A 23,859-nucleotide genomic window follows, 5' to 3' on the forward strand; every position below is an offset into this window, starting at 1 on the left:
AAGATGTGCAATAGTGTTGTTGAATCCAGTGCCTGGAGATGCCTCAGACACAGCCCATGTTCCTGAAGAATTTCAGAGACGGGAATAATGAATATTCATAAGGCTAATTAAAACCTATCTCTGTTTGAAACATTCCCCACAGTCTGATTAGTAAAGAAATTAGCACATGTTTCTGGACTGCAGTTAATTTTTTGCTTAATGTTTTACTTGTTACAGGAATTTCATTGCAAGGTGGGGCTCTTCCTGGATGCAAATAGGGACCAATTGTGCAAGTGGCCAACATTTACCCATGAGTGCTTACTGAGAATTCCTTCCAATATTCAACATACTGCCAGCATCTTATTTTTAAAATAAACACAGTAGCCACTAGATTATTGCATCTGGTAAGCATAAAAGCTGGCTGCCAAATTATGCCCTCACCTCCTTTTACTCCAGTGGAGATGAGAATTGGAGGAAGACCATCTTCAGGAATCAGATTCATTGCACTGCCAACAGGACTGCCAACCTGAGTTATATTTCCCGAGAATACAGAGGCATTATCAGTCTACAAGAAGCAAACAACAAGGAAGGACAACATTAAAACAGTAATAATAATAAAAATGTAAGAGCTGGATGGATAAATTATTATAGATGTAGGAGTCCATGTCTGCTGGAGAAACAGAAGCACCAAGTAATTTGGCTCTGTAACAAAAGAAAATAATGTGATAACTCCTGGATGTGAACTATTGATAGAAGATCTGCTCAGAACCTGTAACTCCCTTCTCTAACATCATACATAGCCCTTTCTTCACAAAATCTTAATGCATCTATGTCCATTTGAACTTTTTTCAGAGTCTCAATTCCACTTACATGGGGTATGGTGGACTTAACATCGTTAACTTTATCTGCACTTTCCTGCATACTAAATTTTGTGACAGAATATTCTTCTGATCCACACTCTGATTATCTTATTGTTTCAAACTCCTTACTGACCACAACTCACCTTTTTTAAAGCACATGTTACACAAATATCCTTCACACACCAGCTATAGAGCCAAATAGCTGGAAGCCACAGAGACAACAAACATTCTTAGTGCTTTGCCCCAAAACTCTTCATTTCATTTAAAAAGATATGGTTGTTTCAGCACTCTGCAAGCATTCAAATAAGGACAACACTTGCCATGCAACATATTACAACAAGCCTGAGCAGATTTCCTACATCAGTCTTACTGCAGTCACCACAGCAGCTCACAGGCCACTCACAACACAGGATTTTTAATGCCAAACACTCCCTTACTTCTGCTGATGAAGTGTTGTTGGCCATGGGCTTTGATGGATCATGAGACACTGCTAAGGTTCCCGTGGAAGTTGTCCCAGCCACTGTCAGCTTTGCTGCATCGGCAACCTCTCCATTGGGTAAAATCCCATCAGCAAACCAAACACGCCTTTGTTCTCTAGGCTGAGCCACTGCAGAGAACGTAAAAAAAAAGCATTTAACATCTTACAGCAACATTGGCTAGGAAATTGGAAAATCTGAGTATAAAACAGCAAAACGGAAAAAATAAATATAAAAATGTGGATTGGAAGGAACTTAGGATATCACCTAGTGCATTCCCTATGGCAGCATCATGTACAGACACAAACCACACTTTACATGTCCTGAAAAACCTGATGTCCCTGTTGAGGGCAGGAATAGCACACTGGCATTAGCCATAATTTGGAATGGATGAAATGCAGATATTCTTCCTAAATGCTTACAACAGGTAAACTGGAAAAAAAAGGAAGTGTTCCTACCTTCTGCTCCAGGATGCTTCAGAACTCCCACAGGTACCATGACAGTGGGAGGCGGGGAGCTCAGGGCTCCCGAGGCCTGAGCCTGCTGCAAAGGAGGGATAGTAGAACAGTATTCAGCAGGATTGTTAGGGTTAGGGCTCTGGCTTGAGGCACTCATCATGTTCTCCCAGGCTTGAGCTAAAGCAAACAAAGAACAAGAGCCATGAACACAGAGGAAGATATCCAACAGTCCAAAAATCTGTGTTAAATTCTCAGCTGCTGTCAGTATGGACCCTGCCACCTCCCAAAGACCATTTCCCCCATGTAACAGCCCAGGAGACTAAAATTATGCAAGAAAAACACGAAGAGAATCTGAATTGGCCCTGTGCAATAAAAATATCAGTCCATAGAGAAGTATTTTCTGAAAATACTTCTTTTTACTTGAGTGATGCTTAGTTCCTCATGCTTCATTTTGTTTTTGTCTTCCAAGATTTAATTGAAAATAGTCAATGTGTACACACACACACACACACACACACACACATATATATATATATATATATATATCACAATGTGTGGAGAAATAGACATTTTCACTACAAATGTTTCATACAAAATACTTGAGCAGATTTAGCTTTCATTTATGATAAAGAGCACACTGCATTTCTTTGTGTGCAGGGCAGTTGTGTACAGATCAACAACTTTAATTCTTAACTGTAAAAAAACCCTTATGCTACTAATTTGGAAGGCATGACTTGAGCCTTAATTCAAATGGCCAAAAAATAACACATAAATCTTCTTTCTCAACAACATCTATCATAGGAAAATATCCTGCAGTGAGTAAACCAGACTATCTCCACAGTGCTACTTCTTTTTCACCTCTAAGGAAGGCTTGTAGCAAGATGCCAGAAAATTCACACGTGTGCTTAAAATTTGTATGGTTGTTAACCCACAATCATATTAGTGTGTTAAAAATAAATGCATTTTTTGAGTCAGGCATAAATATGATGGCACCTAAGCTCTCAGAACATGTACATCCCTGGCTCCTTCAGCTGCAAGTTGTTAGAAAACCAAGGTGGAAATAAGACCAAAAAAAAGGCCAAATAGAACTCAACAGAACATAAACCCTCCTGGTTCCCCCATCAACCTGCAAAACCAATAGTGAAATGATTGTCAATGAAAAAGGTATTGGCATTCCAGCTGGGAAAATTACTTGAACCAAAGCACGTTTTGAACAGCAATTCTATACCAGTTATAGTAAAAATCTTGAAAGAAGAAAGTATTTAAAATGCACAAAGTTACATGTCCAGGGCTCCTTTATTAGAAAAGTAAAAGAGCATTCTTAAAGCCTTCTTTAAATGGAGCAAAGTGCCAAATCAGCACATCTATCAACTGAAAATACACTAAAATAGCATTAGAAACTGATGAAACACATACCCTGGCCATGGAAACGTGCCAGAAAACACATAACCCTCCCCTCACACCCCAGTCAAACACAAACCAGGTTCTGAGCAATCAAGTGAAATAATAACTGCTTTTACAGTTCCTACCCCTGCTTCCAGGTCTTGCCAAGATTAATGCTTAACCTGTTGCACTGGCAGGGACAAAAGCCCCAAAAGCTGCACTGACAAAGAAACTGGAAGCATCAGGAGGGGTGGGATGCACTCAGGTGAACTGACCCAAAGCATCACCACGAAGCACTGCAGCAGGGACAGGAACACAGGGAGACAGGGCAAGCACAGCACTGGCCTGGAAGGAACAAGGCACTGGTGTCACTGCTGCCATCAATGTGCATCTGCCCTGGCAACAGGACAGAGAGGCTTTCAAATGAAATCATTATAATATGATCAGTTTTATTATGTCTTTTTCAAACAACACTTCTGTTTCAAGAAAGTATTTACAGATTCTTCCTCTTCCCCCAGATGAAAATTAATCCTACTCATCACAACAGAGCCAGCTGTCTTTTGCTAAGTGTATTTTTCTTGTACACCTTGAAATGTGTTCATTTCTCCATCTCAAAATGTAACACTTTAGAACCCCTTCAGCATCATTACTGCGACGAGTTTTTAATTTCTAGATATTATAACTTACAATTTCCTGTCACCTTACACATTTGGCCTAGAGTAAAGAATTATTAATAATTAAAACCTACCACTGCACACTGATTAATGTATTTTTGAAACAGTCCATATTTTTGAAATTTTCTGAGAAAATTATATTCCTGTTTAATAACAGATACTGTCTATTAATTTCATATTGCCTTCTCAAGATTAAGCACTCAGTTACTTTCAACCAAACCTGAACCAATACTCAACTTCTTTGGAGAAAAAATATACAGCTATGACCTTAAGTTTAGTGTTTTAGTTTAGATGTTCAACAAAGTAAGAGATCTTTCTAAAAACAGCCAAAATAATCCACTATGCAGTACTATGTAAACACAATGCCAAAATTACATTGTGTGATGCTGACACAAACCACAATTTTCCTAACTAATTCTTGGTTAGAATCTTTGTTGGAAGTCTCCAAAGTTTACCTAAACAATTGCAGCAATGGAGATTCCATGATAAACCATCCTGATAATTACTAAACACTAATCCTAACAGAAGTTTGCATTCAGAGCCTGAATTCCTCTGACTTCTCATCCTATCTTTTACATGCTAGAATGCACCTCTCAGACCTTCCTCTACCACTGAACTCACTTCTGGCATCAAGTTAGAGTAATCCATATATATATATATTTATACCACCCCAGGACCAAGACACCCATTCACTTTCCCACTAATAAGCCAAAATGCCTGGAATTTCTCATGATGAGACAGGTTATCTCATGAATGAAGCACCCACATGGGTCTTCTCTCAACCTAATCCAATTTCTCAGCCTTCTCAATTCAAGACAGAAGAACCAAATATTGAGTCTTCCAGCAGCAGCTGTCTCAGTGTCATGGGCGTAACTCAGCTGGACAGATCATCACCCAGAGGTAACTGCCAGTGTGGGAAGTTCTGGAGATTTTCACAGGCCCCAAGAGAGTGCTCTGAGTTTCCCCATGTTTATAGCACAGCTCTGAAGTGTTAATACAGTAAAGACCAACACACAAAGTACATTCCACAGCCTGCTGGTCAAAACCAGAGTTTTTCCTTACACCACGCAGAGGTGATAGAACTTCCTTTCAGTTCTACATGTGAATTTCAGAACTACCTGGAACCTCTCTCCTGTGTCCATGTTCTCACCAGGCTTTTAGCCACAGCACCACCCTGGGTTTGACACTCTCCAGGAATGTGTGAATATAACCATCTAAGCTCAGCTGCTCACATTTAGGGACCTGTATTTAGACAAGATGTCCTACTCTAGCACCAAGGAGTTAAAAAGAGGAGTTGGATTAATTTGTGGGTAAATACTACTTTCCCAGTCTTCTATAATGCATGATCTAGAACAGGCACTACTGCATTACTTTACTCTTTGGCATTCCATCTAAATGTGTAGCAGGTTATCTGCTCAGGCAACAAAGGATACAGAGTACACTTCTGAATCAACCCCAAAGTCACAGTTTTTGCAATCCTGGTAGAGCACTCCCAAATGAAAGCTTTCAAAACTCACTGCAACCTTACCAGTTTTTCTACTCTTCACAGGGATTCCATGCCAGCCTCTCAAAACATCTTCACTGTTTTAGAATACTTACCCATACAATGAAGTATTTTGATTTTCTTTTTAGATGGCCTCACTGCAGCTCCAAACAAAGCAAGTGAGGTGCCACATCTCAGATTCCCTGCCCACTCACCATTCATCAGCACTGAGTGGCAGATCACACACACTCTGGCTTCCTTTCGGTCCATGTACAGCAGCTTGCACTTCAGGCTACAGCACGCAGCACAAAACACCTGGAACACAGGGGAAACTGCTCAAGGGTGTGCACAAATATGGGACAAACTGATGGACCTGGACAACTGAGTGTCTGCAAAGCTCCTGAAATGCAAAATACAGAGGTAAAAAAAATCAGTATTTCCCCATTAAAGCCACAGTGACCAATACCTACCCAGGGTGCCTGTACTACTAATCCTGATGATTATTTTGTGGAACACATTAACACATTTTGTCCTGATAGTGCACTGTGGTGTTTTCAAAATTTGTTTGGCATAAATGACAATGGGGGTAATAAATACCTACCACATTAAAATCCCTCAGAGAATTAACAATTTGGGAATTAACTTCAGTCATAAAAAAAGCATGAGTACTTCCCAGAATTAAATAGGAATTCAATGCACAAGTATTCTATATATATAAGAGACTACTATCGCACAGATTAATTCAAACTTAATTAATTAATTATTTGCAGCAGTACAATTCATCTACATGGAATTGGCCAGAAGGAATTTTTGGACATCAGGAGGAATTTCTTCACAGAAGGGGTGATTAAACATTGGAATGGCTGCCCAGAGAGGTGCTGGAGTCACTGTCCTTGGAGGTGTTTAAGGAAAGACTGGATGTGGCATTCAGTGGCATGGTCTGGTTGACAAGGCAGTGATCAGTCATCAGACAAGACTGGACTTGATGATCTCAAGACGTTTTTTCCAACCTAAATAATTCTGTGATTCTGATAGCACCTTCAGCTGTTTAATCTCTTCATATCTAGCAAGCTATTCCTCGGCTGAGGAGGAACAGTGATTATCAAAATGCTGTTAAGTGTTAACCATATAAATCAAGACATTTAAGAAAGCTGAATGACATTAGTACTGCATGAAAATCTTGCTCCATTTCTGTAAAAAAAACTTATTTTGACATGAATACAAACACAACAGTAGGGAGAACTCAGGAACTGCATTCTGGGCACCCTGGCTGCTAAAGGGTCTGGGGCAAAGCCCAGGGAGCACAAAGTGCTGTGAAAATGCAGCTGCAGTGCTGGTCCCTCTCCGTTGAACCAGCTCTAAAAACTCCCCAGTCCTGGGCAGAAAACATTCCTGAGGCTTTCCAGACAAGCAAAACCATCAAACATGAGCATGGCTTGTGCACCAAAACACACTTGCATGCAGCCATGATCCTACAGTAGCAAATGCCTTCTCACAATCCTGCAGAATACATGCCCTTAATGATTTCTTTTTTGTTTTAAATAATTATATTGTCTTTATTTAAAAAAAAAAACCCAGTAGTTCCTCAGGGTTATTTTTCAGGTGATGTGAAGATAGTGATGAACATTCACTTCCTGCAGAAGGGTAATCTCACACTCAGGCGATCTAGAAACAGCAGCAGCTGCCTAACAAATGAGTTCAGATATCAAGAGAGAATTTCAAAATTTAATTATGGGTGGATATTATCTCTGCAATTCACTATGCATTATTATGATCTATAACACTTTCTAAATTAAAAAAAAAAAATTCCATCACTCCAGCAGCATTATTTCTGTAATACAGACAAGAAGCTACACAGAATTGTTATGTATAAATGCGTTTAAGCTTAATTAAATTTCAACCAAGTTAAAGATCATACCACATTACGACTACTTTGCAGCCTGTTACTTGGACGTTTTTAGTGGCAAGTGTTCAAAATAAGCAAATACAGGTTCTGAACTAAACACGAGAGCTGAAAATCAAATGTGCAGAAAACTCAGCCTTGTCTCATTAGAACCAGTTTTAATGTTTTCTAATTATGACAACTCAAACATTTCAAAAGCAAAATATAATTAAGCATACACTGGATTTTTAATGCAAAAATAAAATCCACCCTTTCACATATGTGAAAATATTTAAAACACTGAATATATTTGAAAAATCTGCACTTACATCTTAGCCCAATTTACAAATATTCTAGGAAATATTTATAACAACATCACAGCATATTTTAGAGACATTTAACAAAATTTCAGTTCTCTGGGCAAAACTTCCAGTCAAAAGTTCATTCAGTATTGAACATGGAAAAATCAATGTCAACCATAAATGAAGGCCCAACACAAATTAATATCTAATTTAGGAACCTTTTTCAAACAACACAATCATGAAAGCTCCCAAATGCAATGATTTAAATATTAAAATGATGTTATTTAAATTATTTAAATATTAAATGACAATATTAAAATATTAAATGACAGAACATCCCCACCTCCTCTCTCAGGCTGCATCAGCCTTGAGCAGCAGTAATGCAGAGAACGCAATCCAGCACAACTGACAAGTCAGACTTGTTATTAACAATCACCAAGTCATTATCTCAGTACATCATGCTATAAAAAAACAACAGAGCAGTGTCAAACCAAGTTTTTATGTTACTAGGGTTTTCAGATTCCCTAGGAGTTGTTAAAGCATTAGTTGTTAGTGGAGTTGCTGTTTTTTTTTAATATTTTAGTAGAAAAATATTGGTTTGGTTCTCAATAAAAAAGATTGCATACAAATTTTCTGGTTTTCCTATCAGGGTTGATGATTTAATCTGACAATAGAAGATACATAAATACGTAATATGTAATTTATTAATGTGTTCACACATATTCATCAGGTTCTTTATTTTAACTCAAAATTTACTCTAAGTATATACTTTCTGTCAATCCAAATAGTGCATATAATCCATTAATTTTGCAATTATTACCCTGAAATTAAACCCCAGACTTCCCAGTTGCCACTCAGCTATTTTTAAATGCAGTGTTTATTCCCAAATGCAACCGATACATTCATCCCTACTAAAATGATTTGTCATTATGTTAATAAAGCTTAACAAGAAACTGTTGTGCTAAAGCTTGTGTTCAAAATATTTAATCCCATGACTTCCCCTAGAAACAAATAACTGCAAGGGCTGAAGATGGTGTCTCCCTAAGTCATTTAGTGAGACTCAGACATTTAACAGCGGAAGCATCCCTGTGGTTCTGTAGTTACCTACACCACATGTGGAGTGGGTGGCTCCTTCAATTAAGCTTCCACTACTGGAACCAGAAGAGTTTTTAGCTTCTAGATCTGTTCTCTGAAGAATGGCTTTACTAGTAAAGTTTTCAACTGCTCTGGGGCTGGCAACCAGAAAGCAGGAGCAGACAGCTGGGATTTCTCAAGCCACTGCAGCCACATTCATTAGAACTTGTCTGTCAAAGCTTTGTTCTCTCTCTGCCCAGAATGTTATAGGAATTAAGGGCTGTAAAGCAATCTGCAGTAAGTACTATTTGACTTACACTGTTCCTTAGCATATATTAATGAGTCCTTTCTGCCACATCTTTTGGCTGCACTTGTGCAAATTTGGCCCAGACAAACATTTGGTAACAAAAGCTTCTACAAACAATCCATTCTAAGTCTACTGAGTCAGTTTGTCTACTGAGCAGAGGGATTTTTTATTTTATCCATTTCCCACATATATTTTAAAAAATATCACTGGCACTGGTGGTTCTTCTCAAGGTTTGTCAGAAGAATGTAAAAAGAAGAAAACACATAGAAATTTTTGGCTTTGTTCCATCATTGCATGTTTTATCCATTTACAGATACTTTAATTTTCTGCATTCACTTGTGCTACTCAGGGCTTCAGCCATTACAGAGAAGCAATTAAATCCAAGCAATAATCTTGTTTAAAACACAAAAATAAGTAGAAAATTTTACTGCACATGAAAACCAAAGTCGTATTTGTTCAACTTAAAAAAAAAAAGACAACCTAAATTTCACTATAAGTTAACACATCATAGCTAAAATCATGGACAATAACTTCCTTGCCTTACAGATTCTCCTTAACAGCCATGAGAAGAATGAGGCTCCTGATGTAAACCAAAAGTACACTGAAGGCAGGCATGTGCTTTATGTGATGCTCATTGACCACCTGTGGTTACTGGCTCCATATGAGGACTACCACTGCAACCAAACTGCTGCAGGATGGGCTGAACCAACTGCAAGTCCTGGAGCAGTGCACGAGGAACATCTCAGAGCTTCTCAGTGTCCAGGGTTGTAGGTTGATAAGGAAATGAGTTTTCTCAGGAAGTTGGGGTCAAACCAATCAGTGTTCAGATTTGAATAGTGACACCTGGTGTGACCACTGAAAACACTGGACATGCCTCTGAGAACACAGGGGGTTTAAAAGCAGAGAACTGCCAGGGGAACTTTTCTCTTTTGGTTCTGGTCTGCAGAAGAGTAGCAGGAGAGCTCAGACCTCGCCCGCCCAGCCTGTGGCTGGATGGGGGAAGGGAAGCCATGCGGCCTAGGAGAGGTAGGCCAGGGGCTGAAGGTCCTTTATCCACATCATTCTGCTTTCCCTGCACTCTTCTGGTAGCAAAAATTATCACCCATAGCAGCCAGGTGTTTTAATCAACTTCAGAAACCTTTGAGTGAGGCCTAAATGAACTGAAGTTATTTTTATTCTACTTCTTGTTGGTTTTAGTATTTCTTTTTACAATATTCATTCATACTTAATTGACAAGAGTGTTAGTTTACTGCTTTTGAATCATCATTTTCTCCCTGAGTTCCTACTTATGTCATTGACATGTATTTCAGTAAAAGATATTTGGAATACTTTACAGGTTAATAATTTACAATAAAATCATCACATAAGAATTTGAGTTCACCTAGATGGTACACACATAAAATGTTAAAACACTCTCAACAATAAAGTATTTCTAACAGAACAAAAAGTGATACAGAAATTATGCTTTAGTTGTCTTCATTATGACATTTCTCACTGTGTGGACATACACCAGGTTACAGTTAATCACTTTTTTTTTTCCAAGAGCAAATGTATGTTTAAAAACATATTAATACTATTTAAAATAATGCAAGCAATATGAGAATAGTAAAGAAGACTGAGAAGAACTGAGTTGATCAGCCGTGTAAACCAGCAGGAATGCCAGCATTCCAACAGCCCACTCCCAATGCACAAATTTGTTTCAGTAACTTTAATTGGATTGTTGAGGCAGTAATTTCTGTAAAGCAGTTTCCTGCACCAAGTCATTTTATAAAAGTTCTGACATAAACCCAAGATCATTGCAATCAACAAATACAACTGCTCATTTAGACTAATAACAATTAGTTATTCTTTACTAGCACCCTAAATAGATCAGAGCTCAGAAATTCCCATTTTTGATTCACTCAGACACAGCTTTTTAGGAAGAGATGTCACAGATAACTATATCCAGTAGCTTAGCAAGCCCTCTGATGCACTGTTGTGCAGTACCAGGGAAAAAAGTATGCTTTGAGCTTATTCACAAAAGATGAACTTACCTTCCCACAGGCTCTGCAATGGTGCCTTCTTTTGGTGAATGTAAATCTGGCCTCACATTTCATACAGTTTGGTGCTTGAGAGTCTGGAACCCACACTGGAGCCACCTCACCCAAAGTTGTAAAAGGCTTTCTGGCTGGAGCTCCAAACTGACCAGCTCTGAGATCATTATCTGGACTATCTGGGGCTACTGCAAGGCACGAACTATTAGAGACTCCAGATTCATACTCGTCCAAATGTTCCCCATTAGAACCAGTACCAGAGGCATTTGAAGATGTTTCACCAGGAAACGTGTCTGCTGTATCCCCTGACTGTGTCTTACCAAAGACATTTTTGTTTTTACTATTACCTCCACAATTTGGGGGAATAACATCATTTTGTAAGTGGTCCGACAATGGCTTCGGAATCTGCAGTTTCAGATTTGTGGGTTGCTTAGGTCTTGCACCACCAAAAGGAACACTGATATATTGCAGGTTAGTCACTGGTTTTGGTGAAGTCTGCCCTTGCATGGATGAAACCTGACTACAAAGATTATGCAAATAATTTTTCTTTATGTGGTCACCAGTGCTGTTTAAAATAAGACCACTCCCTTCTGTGGCGTCATTTCCTCTCTGTTCATAAACATTAGTATAACATTCTGACTTGCTCTCCTCAATCTCCTTTTCCTCTGTTACCGAGTCTTCCTTGGAGGGTAAAGTCTTTGGAACATGAGCAACAACTGGGTTCTGCATTCCATAGGAATCACAACCATTAGACAGAGAGCTTGCTGCTGATGTAGCCATCACATCAGAGAGACTGGACCCTCCAAGCTCATCTGTACCAGACCCTTTTAAGTCTATGCCTACCTCCAGTACCCCATCTTCATCTTCTTTGCTATTCTCAGATGCATCATCAGGCTGTTTGGTCTGCAAAAGTCTTTCATTCTCACCTAAAGTTTGCTTATTATTCACCTCATTCAACTTTGTCAGCTCCCAGTTAGTCATCTCCTGAGATTCAGGGTAACATTCTGCCATGTTGTGCAATTCTGTTGTGCCAAGATTTTTATCACATTCAATGACTTCGCCTTCAGCAGCACCAACATCCTCTGCAACACATTCCTTGTAATTGCCACTTCCAGCCACGTTAGGTTGACAGGTCTCGGTGAGCCCAGATAGCCTAAACTGCAACTGTTGGGTTGTTTCCTGTTCTACAATTAAGCTTCCACTACTGGAACCAGAAGAGTTTTTAGCTTCTAGATCTGTTCTCTGAGGAATGGCTTTACTAGTGAAATTTTCAAGTGGCGCACAACTTTCTTGCATTTTAGCAGTACCATCAACTGGTCTCTGCAAGAGAGTCACTGCATTGATCCCTGCAGTTGTAGCTTCTGAAAACAGCAAATCTTTATTCATATTAAAATCCTCCTTTAAAAGAGAGGAGGGGCATGCAGCAGTCAGGCTTTCAGATGAAGCATTAATCAAATGACTTACAGACTCATCTTCGGTGCACAGCCTGTCTACCTGCTTTTCTGTATCAATATCCTTTTCTGTGGATCCATTTACAGTGACACTAAACTGGTCACTCTGTCGGTTTTCATTATCCAGTGTAAAGCTAACAGAGTCCATTAGGGACTGACTGCTGTAACTTGTACAATCCACCACATCACCACTTTGGAGTGTTCTGTCACAGTTGTGCATGACTGCCACCACTAGCACATTTTTCTCCTCTGGCAAGCAAGCTGTATTTCCACATTTCTTCTCTCCTGCTTCCATAGAGTTACACTGATCATCCCGATTACTATTTCTTTTAATCAACTGATCATCTGTTGCTGCCTGATCATCAATCCACATGACTTGGGTCTCTGGGCTTATGCTAAAATCCTTTCCATTAGCACAGAGATCCCCTCCTCCTGTTGGTGTAGTCACTGAGTGGGACAAGGAGAAAGACTTTAATCTCTGCTGACATTCATTAGGAGTTGTAGCTTCATTCACACTGGCCACAGCCGAGTTGAATGACAGGCGACGAGAAGGTGGATCTAGAATCTGATTCCACTTTGCACCCAGCAGAGTAGGTGAAACAGCGGCATCTGAAAAAGGGTTTAAACAACAAAACTTACTACCATATTAAAGCTACAGGTTCTTTTAATCCTGCTGCATTAGAATGTCCCAAAAAGAAATGCAGGAGTGTTCAAATATGGGCACAAAAATTAAGCTCACCTGCCATAACCAACATCCTTGGTCAACCATTAGTAGTGTCATTCCATAATGTTTCTGAAACTCAAGAAGTTTAGAGCTACCCCAATTAGTAACAGGTTGAATTTGCAAAAGCAGATTTAAAGTACTGATTAATATATTTTAGACAGCTAGAAGTGCCTGAAAAGATTCTCGCCCCCATAAAATGAACAGTTCAACTTCCTTGACAGCAAAGAATTACCAATCAGACTAGGCAAAAAATTTAGTGCTTTGAACATGATAACCTTCATTATATGATTTATGTGACCTAATAAAACATTTCTGCAAAAGAAGCTTAAAATAAATTTTGCCTGATTTGTTTAAAATAAATGATTTAAATATTGCTACTGAGATTAAGCTTCACAAAACCTTTCACTAGAAATGTATGGCACATTTGCTATTAAAGGATTAGGAAATTTTACAAAGGTAAACATGATGAATGGAAGCAGAATAGAATGCTACTAAGAAATGCTGAAGATATACCATGCAAAATTAATAGATGTTTTTTGTAAATTCTGAGATTAATTTGCACCTCAAATTCACAAAGGGTATCACAGATCTCCCCCTCTTCTATACTGTCCTCTGTGGAAGACACCTGATACACATCTACAATCCTCTCCAAAATTACTCACCTTCGTTTTGCTCAAATTCATCTAAAACCTTATCGAGGTTATATGCCTCTGCTTGGAAATAGTTCTCCATTTGTCAGGGAACAACCACCAGATCCTTGTCTAAACCTGCCAGGGAACAAATTACAATCAGATGCTTAGCCTTCAGTCAGCAGTGTTCCCTTACATATTGTCCTGATTTAAGGGGAAAAGTCCTTTGTAAATCAAATTTTACATACATCAAAGACATAAATCAAAAGTATTTTCCAGGAATAAAAATCATTTGTGTGCTTAAACTTGCTTCATTCAGATTAACAACTTCCCCAAACTTGCTTTGCATTTTACTACCTCCAGTCTCTTACATTAGTATGTCTGATTATCAGGATCACCATAATGGTAAGAGCAAAACCGCTGTGACACCAGTCAAAAAAAAAAAAAAAATAACAACAAAATTCTAGAGAAACCAGAAAGGCCAACTAAAAAATCTGAAGACTTGACTCTCAGATCTGTGCTACCACCAATTAGTTCATGTGGCTTTGAACAAGGAGTTTAAACTCCCTGTGCTTCTGATTTTTTAATGTACCGTAGGCTAGCAGTACTCTGTGTCAGTCCTCATTCCTCTTGAGATGCTTCAAAGATTCATACTTGTAAAAGTTGTTAAGGGACTTAATGGGTGTTACTTGAATTGTGCTGCCTCTTAAAATGTCTACTTTAATAATCCTTGTTTCCCTGAAAGGCAGCCACTGGAAATCTAGCAAAATGCACAGAAGTAAATAGTCTCACCAAGAGATAATGCTCTCAGGCTAGAAAAGAAGATGACAAGAGAGAAATTAAGGAAAAAAAAAACAAAACCAAAGCAAAAAACCCAACCATGAATCATTACATAACTATCTTCACATAATAAGTAATATTTTGCCCTAACAGCAGTAACATGGACGCCTCACTACCAAAGTCTTGTAGCAACAAGACACCCTGATTCATTTTTCTTTTCAAACATTCACTACCAGCAGAGACATTTTCAGTGGGAAATGTGTGCCATAACCTATAAACCACAGAGACCTTGACTTGATCTGTTCTCTGAACATCATCCAAAACAGCTTTATTCTCTACAGAGTTGGCTTTCACTGTTGTGAAATAAGGCAATGGAGGAGGAGAGGGTGAGAACCTTGTTTTGCAGCATGAAGCAGTGTTAGACCTGACAACTCAATTAAAAACCCGCTTTTTCCCACCAGAGATACAACACATTAGAAGAAGTTTCCAATTTAAAACAATACTTTACCATTATTCCCACAGTATCTGGATTTGAGGAAAAGGTCAACCACTTCTATTCCCATTACTACAACATTCTGTATTTACAAATTCACAAATAATAAATATTTACAGTACAACAGTTTTGTATTTCTTATGGGTAACAGCTGCAGTTAGCTTATTGGTAGGAAAGGACTGTGCATTAAAATATCACAAAATGCAGAGTTCAAGTTTTCAAGGTCAACTTAAAATTTGATACATGGTTGTTTTAAAAGGATCATGATACAACATAAATACATTGCTATTTAATATAATTAGACTAAGGCATGTGTTGAAGATATACATAGAAGCTAGTTCTAAAGAAAATTAATATGTATCAACAGAAAAAAGACTATTTGCAAAATAATTCCAAGATAAACTACACTTGTCATCTGACATACTCCTAGATTTGTCCACTGTTCTGGAATTTTAAATTAACTCCTTCTGCAACAAAACAGATCATTTGCCATATCATTTACTGCGCACAGATGCACATATAAGCAATGGAAACCTGCCCACCTTGATCACCAGCTGCATTTCAGGAGTCTCAAAAAGTAGAAATGTTTTGTACAAAATACCAGTTGATTTCACATCCATTTATAATATACTAATTTACATTATAATGATAACATTGCTCTAGCAAACAATTGATGCAAGACTGAAAAATGTCATAACAAATTTTTGTGCTCATGAGTTCCAACTGAAGAGAGAAAAGACCTTTTATATCACTATTGTTATTTCACTCACTGATGTACCAGGATATATGGAGAACCTTTTATTTTTAAGCTCACAGTCACTAAGCTGACAGCCACTCTAAATGAGATCTTATTGTCTGTTGCAGTAGGTATTTCTCAGAAAAGGTCAGCTGCAAATCTTTAGGTCTAATATCTAAAATTATTATTATTATTATTATATAAAAGAACACAACAACTCCCCAAGCTTTTCTGCAAGTTTCTGCCAAGGGCAAAACACACTGCCAAATCCACAGAAGTCCTTAACGTCCTCTCTTCTGTCTGACAGTAAAGGAGGATGAGTACTTATGTTCCTAACAGATATCAGCAAGGCTTCCTGATTGTCAGCAACTCACATATTTGCCAGTTGAAGATTTAATGCTTCAACTCACTATAGCTAGCAACTCAAGACCAAAATAGAAAATAAAATACTCTAACACAGCATGCTATAATAATTGAGGAGCTGTGTTCCCTGTGGTTTAGAGTTTAATTTTATTTTTAATATCTTTATTAAATGTCCAAGCTAAATAAAAAACATATTCCTTTACAGGTCTTTTGAAATTTTTGACTGCATCTCACATATACCACCATAAAAGTTTGGAAGACTTTTAGAATTACTCTAATCCCAAAGTTCCTCTTAGGACAAAGGTTGGCATGCCATTTTTTAAAGGATCCTTAATAGTTGAGAAACTGTAGTAGTATTGCTCAAATATCCCGAGTCATGGCATGGAGAGAAGCTGATGAGCAAACACACAACACTTAGACTCTGGAAAGAAGGAGAATAAAAACAGGAGCAAATCAGAAGGACATTTCAGTGGTAATTTTAGCTGTATGCTACCAAAAAGGAGATCCTAAATTACTATATATTGGGATGAACAATATGAAGGAGAGGATCTTGTGCCACTGCAAAGAAAACAAAGCACAAACCACCAATGAGTAAAAAACAGGATTTTTTTTTTTCAAAAATACAGTCCTCCATGCAAAGATTTGGTAGAAAGACTTATTAGGGAAAAAAACAGTAAAATTTTATGTTTTATTTGACTCTGTATGCAAACAAGATTACAATGGTTACTACCCACTGGTATGTAAGTCCAGAACTCAAGATCACTTGTTACCCATTGCAGAGTCATCTTCTGTCTTTCAGGGCAAAGAGCTAATTAAAACATGCAGTCTGTCAAATCAGATCATTTTCAAGCTCCTGTTGGATCACACATCATGAATAATTCAGTAAGCATGTTTTACTTCTCAATTTCTTCACAACAACAGCATGGGCTTTTTCATCTTCATTTCTGAAATTTAGGAACTTACATTCCATGAAGCTTACATACTTTACTCTTCCTTGATGTCTAAATTTAAAGGTGCATGTACCAGAAATGTATGTGTCCTATCTACCCAAAATTACTGCCCTTGTCTTCACAGCATTCAGACACAACACAAACTTCAGATGCATAGTGGGGGAAAGAAGGAGACAAGTAAAGGACAGAAAAACCTTCCTTAAAATGAGGTGTTATTCCAAACAGGCTTAGCCTTGGAGACTGCCTCTCAAGAGAGCTCAGATATCCCACATGCCAGTTTGCTCCTGGGAAATGAACTGTACAAGAGACTGGTCTTGTGTTACACCTGCAAAGCAGCCACACTTGTATTTGTGTTGGTCTTTATGATAAGGGATTATGTAATCCATGATCTTCTGCAATGCACATCCTAAATTATCCTTAGGATGTCTTCACTACGGGAACTGACAGCATCCAATCTTTCTAATTGTCTTTTAACAGTGGATGATCAGCTCATAATCACATTAAAACATTGTAATAAAAAATGCACTGAAAGGAAATAATATTGACATTCAACTATTGGCCTCACAGCAAAGACCTAAAAACCAGAGAATATGTAAAGAACCAGAATAGGATCTCAAGATTTTCTGTCATGCTGTCCTGTGGAGACAATTCTTTCAATATCAGACTGTTAACCTACACGTTTCAGTAATCTCTTACTACACAAAATGCTCAAATAGTTTATTACAGTCCTCATTAAAAAGATGCTTTTCATATATGAAAAGTTCCTAAGATGGAAGTCACAAAGGACATGATCAAATTAAAACAAAACATTGCTTATTCATCCTGATAAAAATCACACATCCAGAAAATGTCATTTTCCCACAGCATGACAGCACGGAAGTACAGATGGACTAGACAGACAGATTTATTATATCCAGGGCTCCTGAAGACTTCCTTCAACCCCAACAAACAATGGTCAAGTGCACATCTTGTTCCAGCTCCCCTCAGCGATGTGTGTTACCTGTCCCTGCGAGTCAGGCACCTCTGCTGTAATGAACACTTTGTTCCGAGTTGAGCAATAGCTTTATTTAGAACTGATGAGATCTGGCTACAGCACAGAACGAGAAAGAAAGACTTTACCTGCCTTCCCCCTCTCCCAAACAAAATAAGACACAATCTTTGCTCTAAAATGGGGCAATTACTCTCAGCAAAAAACAAAACAAATTGCTAAGAATACTCCATCGTCTTCTTTATAAGAGATCCATCCATACACCAAGGTGTATGTACATAAATATATGTATCTGTAAGTATGCATGAAAAACATTTCAGGTGCAGAACTCTGAATTATTATATTCTAAAGCAGAACTTGCCTCTTACCTTTTTCTTATACATATGTTAAGAAACAAATGACCCTGTGCCTTCTCATGATGACTGCAGCACACTCAGCCAGTTCTGCTGAATCAGGGTGTTCTACTTGATCCTAGAAAGAAAATACAAACATGTATTTTATGACAGGCAATTCTGCCACAAACCATGTCCTTTTCAACACATGACTGCAGCTAGCACAGGCCTATTTGGCAAAGTGCTGCAAGCTTCAGATGATTTGGATTACATCTGCAGCTTTAGATTCAGAGATATGTGTTCACTATGCCACAACTGCTCTCCAAGTCTGGTGAAAAATGTTGCTAATAAAACCACATTGCTACCTACCTGTTATTATTCTTCATTTAACTCTTAAGTGTAAACCCTCAGTGTAACACAGCAACTCCAACTGTCCTTGTACTCCTGATGACCTTGACTGTAACAATTTATAAAACTAGCCTCTGAAATCAATTCTTTTATACTACAATAGGCCTTCCAAAAATAAAGAGCTAGTAGCTTTGATAGTCAAAAAAAATTCACAGCTCTCTGAATTCTGTAAACTGTATTCATCAGCTTCCCACTGATTTTGTTACTGCTAAACAAGTGGTTTTGTCTTCAAATTATTCCCCCTACACTCTTAAGACTCCCTTCATTTCCTAAAGGCTTCTTCTCAGAAGACCCACAATAGCACCACCCTTCAATAGAACAGAAGACCCAAGAGGAAAAAAAAAAAGTCATCTGAAGCAACTTTTGTTCTTCAATCCACAGCATTTCTATAGGTCAGGTGCTCATTTTCTCAGGCTGCATCCTAACAGCCAACATCAAAAATCCAACACAGCCACAGGCAGAGAAAACAGAAAGCAGTTTATGACAAACAGTGCAACAAGAAAAGGAATGAGATATGTTAAATTCATTTTTAAGGTGTGCTAGCACTGACATTTTGACCTGTTAGGTAGTTGAAATATTTATTAGTATTCTGATGAAACTGCAACATATGTTAGAAAAAAAATCCTAAAGCTCCAGCAAAATTAACAGAGCTAAAAAAAAAAAATCAGTTCTCCATGCATTAAAGCAATATTCAGCGTTACACTAAATTTTTCCCAGGGTTGTTTATTATTCTTTTCAGAAATAAGCTACAGTAATAATTCCAGGAAACTAATGAACTGAACACTGAGTAGTACTGTTTTCAAACTCAGAATCCCACAGCTTTGGATGCCAGCAGAACTCTTCCGGTATACAAGTAAAATTTCTGATGCTATGTGTATCTTCACCTCTATAAATGAAAATGAATTTTGGTTATCTGGGAAATAGTAGATGTTATCTTACTACAACAGTCTTCAGACAGGCTTCACATGCATGCAAAACAGAAGTGGAACAAATTTAATTCCACTGAAGGGCTTCAGAACAAGCCTTTTCAAAGGGATGTGAAGTACACGTGGCAGTGAGGAAGGTTTTCTGTACCACCACCATGTCCCTTCCCAGCCTGTAGTACAGGAAAATGATTCAGTTTTCATGACCCCTTTGAAAAGACAGATCAATTAATGACAACTCTGACTGTGATTTATGGCAAGGCCTGTCAGCTGCATCACGAACATCACATGAACCAGTCATACATTAACCACAGAGCTCAACTTTCCCTGATCAGAAAGGGATCAGCCCTAGCAACCCACAGCTGAAACGAGCTGTGCTGACACCCCTGCTCTAAGCCAGCAAACCTTCTAGGCAAGCAATATTCAGGGCACAGCTTTATTATTCATTGTTTTTACTCTGCTCCTCTTTCCTTGTTCCATTCTTCCCGGGCAATGACTTTTTTGTGTGTAACCACTCAACAGAGAAGATCCAATCAATGGCTGCCAGTCTCCAAAGTAAGCTTTGAAGAGATATTACCTGGAAGTCCTGGAGCTTTTTGTTTACAGTTCAACATTTACTCTCAGCAGCTATTTCCCCTTGCAAAGATCAATGCAAAAATCAAAGCATGCTTATAGATATGAATGTAGCATATTTAAACAAAAAGTAAAATTAAAAAAGTAAATTACAACATTCGGATTTCATGAAAAAAAAACCAAGTTGGCAACAGAGCCAAATTCTTTTTCCAGTAAGAACAGAATGTAAGAAAAGTGTATTTAAAAGAAAATTGAGGACAAAAGGAATACATACAAATGAGAGCCAAGAATACTCACAACAACATATAATCTAGTGATTATTAGGTTTTCTCTGAATCACACACACTGCTAAAAAAGGGCTCCATCACACTTATAAAAAATACATACATTTCCACCTAAAAATTATGGGCCCACTGAGACCTAAGATCACTGCAAAGGAAGGAGGACCAGTGTCCCTGCTGTCCCAGTTTGCTACCTGGAGCATTTCAGTTCCTTATCTCTTCTGCTGGTGGTGGGCTGAACTCCTCTGTCTCCTGCCCTACAAGTGGCGTCACTCAGGTGCTGCTTTGGTTGTACCCTACATGTCTGATTTCCCTCAGGAGCTCCAAGAAGGCAACTCCCAATTACTGCAAAAGCAAAACAGAAATTGAAGAGAAATTTGACAAGCAGAGACATGCACAGAATAAAGAAAGGATGAAGAATAGAAGGAAGTAACTCCAAAAATACAAAATTAGAAATATCTTCCACAAAAAAGAATGTAAAAAATGTTTACAACATTAAATGAAAGTAATCTGAACTAGCAGAAACTGGAAAAGCTTATAATAAATGGAAAGAGACTGAAAAAGAAGCAATTTTGATACTATGGTGAAAAAAATGCAAAAAATGCTCAAAGCATGAGGAGATGCTAAAAAATGCTTCCATCTACTGGCAAAGATCCAACTCTTAACTACACTACAGATCCTCTATAATGTGCTACCAGGGAGGAGATGTCTTTGAGTAGGCAGGGAGACTTTTGCAGCCATTTTAAGGCACTTTATTATTGCTAGATTAGTTGAACTAGGCATTATCTTAAATGCAAATCCAGATTTCAACATTGGTATCTTCACTTCCTACCTTGTCTACACTCTGCAAGTATCAGATGGGAGATTCAGAGACTACAGACAAGGGATTTGTTCAGGCCTCAACTCTGCAAGAAAATACAAATTACAAGGAATACCATAGCAGGGGGCTACATGAACAGGAAATCAGTGTACTTAAAAAGGGGGGAGATAGGTAGAAAGTTTCAGGACACACGTCAGTAATGTAAAATTAATTATTTTATCTGACCAATCAGTCTGGAAGCTAAACTTTCACAAATGGAAAAGGGGGTTCTTCACTCAAGTAATGTAATGCTTGGAACAGTGGTGGTTTACCACATGCCCAACATTTTTGTCCCCAGACATGGAGTTCTTTCTACCTAGCAGGTGCCAAATGAAGGGAAGGGCAGGTGTTACAAAGCATTTGTGACACAGCAGCAGCAATATCTGCCACACAGCTCAAAATGCCTGCAATGGCAAGGACTTCAGATTAGACCCCAAATTAAGCATTCCAAAATTAAGTGTTCTATTAATAAATTAAAACAGTAGTCATTCAATGCAGTCAGAAAAAAAAAAAACTATTTACAGAATTCTAAGTAATTAAAGAAAACAGCAAATTATGCAGATTTTTTATAAAATACATGCTGTATACCACAATTCAGATTAGAAAAATCCAATTAAAACTCACCATAAATCCATTTAGTAATACAGCAGCAAAAATGAAATGCAACAAATACAAAGAAGATACAGTCACTGATAATTTTTTCCCTGCACCAAAAGCTCAAGATGACCAAGCATCCTTCAGCTTTACTTTCCATAATTTGCTGATGTCCCTACTACTCAACATAAATGCACCCAAGAGCAGGCTAGGGCATGGCAGGCTATTTCTGTGTAATACAACACTTTGTACCAGCTCACTACCCATGAATGCTGATGAAAGATAAACTATTGCAATGTTGCATTGCATTGTCTTTTTTTCCAATCAACCGAACAAACAGAAGTGGACAATGCTTAAAGCAGAACAGTCTCTCTAATTATTTCACCTATATTTGCATCTTTTCCCTTGACTCTCCCCCATGCCATTTTAAAGCCATTATTTCCACTTTTGTCTCCAGCCAAGTTTCCATAAGGAGACATTCACACATGCCTGAGCAGTAGTAAGGCAGTCAAAAGAGCAGCAACTTCAAAGCAGCATTATAGGAAGTATCACAGTCCAAAGTAGCAGGGAGACAAGAACAACTACAGCAGCATTATCAACCTTTGTGCTCCAGAAAATAAAAGCAGCTCATCTGAAAAGGACACCTGCTTTATAACCATTTACAGTAGAAATAAAATTCCATTTCCTACCCTTTTTCACTATTTCAAGGAGAAACAATTGATTTGTTTTCCTGACACGAACCCCAGCCCTGCCAAGCAGCCCCAGCCCACTGCAGAGGCCTCAGCACCTGGAGACAGGAACCAGCTCCTGCTTATGTAACTGCCTCTGATGCCTGGAAAAGGATCCATCCCTGCTCTGGGGAAGAACAAATAGATAGGTTTACACCACAGTGCTGCCTTCCACGCAAGTTTTTCCAGAGGAATACAGCTGGGAAAAAAAAAAAAAAAAAGGGAAAAATCCTTTCCTGAGCTTACTCATATGCTCGTAGAGGTCACTTCAAAATGCGGTGGTTTATGTAGCTAATGTTTTGTAACATTTTCTTTCATGCAACTTCCAAGGTTAAAATACTGTAAATCACAAAAAGCTAATGCACAGCGCATTAAACATAAATTTAATATGAAATCATGTTCCTTAATTTGTGCATGGGTTCCAAGTAATGTCATCAATATAACAACATAGTTATTTTTAAAAATTAATCAATTTAACATTCTGGTCTGAAGCTGTTATTTATCTTTATTCAAACACAAACTAAAGTAAACATATAGAACAAGTAGGTTTATGGGATCATTTCTGTGTTTCAGTATTTGAGAAGGTTTTGACTCTGATGTTTAGTACATCTGAAAAATAAAATTATTTAAAGCTGCACACTCTATCCCAGAGTGGATTAATCCTATATTCTAATACTTTATGAATTTTTCTTCTTTCCAGTGTAGTGTAGAAACAAGAATGAAATCCAAATAGACTCAACATTATTTCAAATCTTTCTTAGATTTGAGCAATAAAGGAAGAACCAACTGAGGTCCCCTAGAATCTCTAAAAGCCTACAACTCCTGAGGAACTGTCCTTTTTTATAAAGCTCATGTGGGACTGACACTTGCAAGTGCCAGTGAGCAAAAGCTGATAATAAAAGCCAGATTTGCCACACAACCAGAATGGGACAGACCAAAAGGACAATGGGCAAGAAGGGAAACTGCTTTGCTACAATTTACCAGCCCATCAATTTCGAGTTGTATCCATCGGGGACAGAAGCTGCTGGAAGCAACACAATTTATACATTCAGCTGCTCTTTGGAGAATGGACCATCCGAACAGGCAAAAACTCTGAAAGACCACTAGAAAGCAGTCAGGCTCCTAGTAACACCACC

General features: G+C 38.2%; 1 protein-coding gene across 3 annotated transcripts in view; it reads right to left on the bottom strand.

Annotated features, from left to right (window-relative positions):
* ZFYVE9 (zinc finger FYVE-type containing 9) overlaps positions 1-23,859 on the bottom strand; it is a 55,752-nt gene that overhangs the window by 20,924 nt on the left and 10,969 nt on the right. For all 3 annotated transcript variants that reach the window (XM_021529392.3, XM_021529383.2, XM_021529399.3), the window contains exons 2-8: positions 18,394-18,496; positions 13,749-13,853; positions 10,912-12,971; positions 5,529-5,628; positions 1,774-1,950; positions 1,277-1,446; positions 421-544 (exon numbers count right to left, since the gene is read on the bottom strand). In XM_021529392.3, the coding sequence (XP_021385067.1) occupies positions 421-544; positions 1,277-1,446; positions 1,774-1,950; positions 5,529-5,628; positions 10,912-12,971; positions 13,749-13,818 (2,701 nt within the window). In that variant the 5' untranslated portion in view covers positions 13,819-13,853; positions 18,394-18,496. The remainder of the gene's footprint in view (positions 1-420; positions 545-1,276; positions 1,447-1,773; positions 1,951-5,528; positions 5,629-10,911; positions 12,972-13,748; positions 13,854-18,393; positions 18,497-23,859) is intronic.

Source organism: Lonchura striata, chromosome 9 (assembly GCF_046129695.1).
Source record: "Lonchura striata isolate bLonStr1 chromosome 9, bLonStr1.mat, whole genome shotgun sequence".
Classification (NCBI taxonomy): domain Eukaryota; kingdom Metazoa; phylum Chordata; class Aves; order Passeriformes; family Estrildidae; genus Lonchura; species Lonchura striata.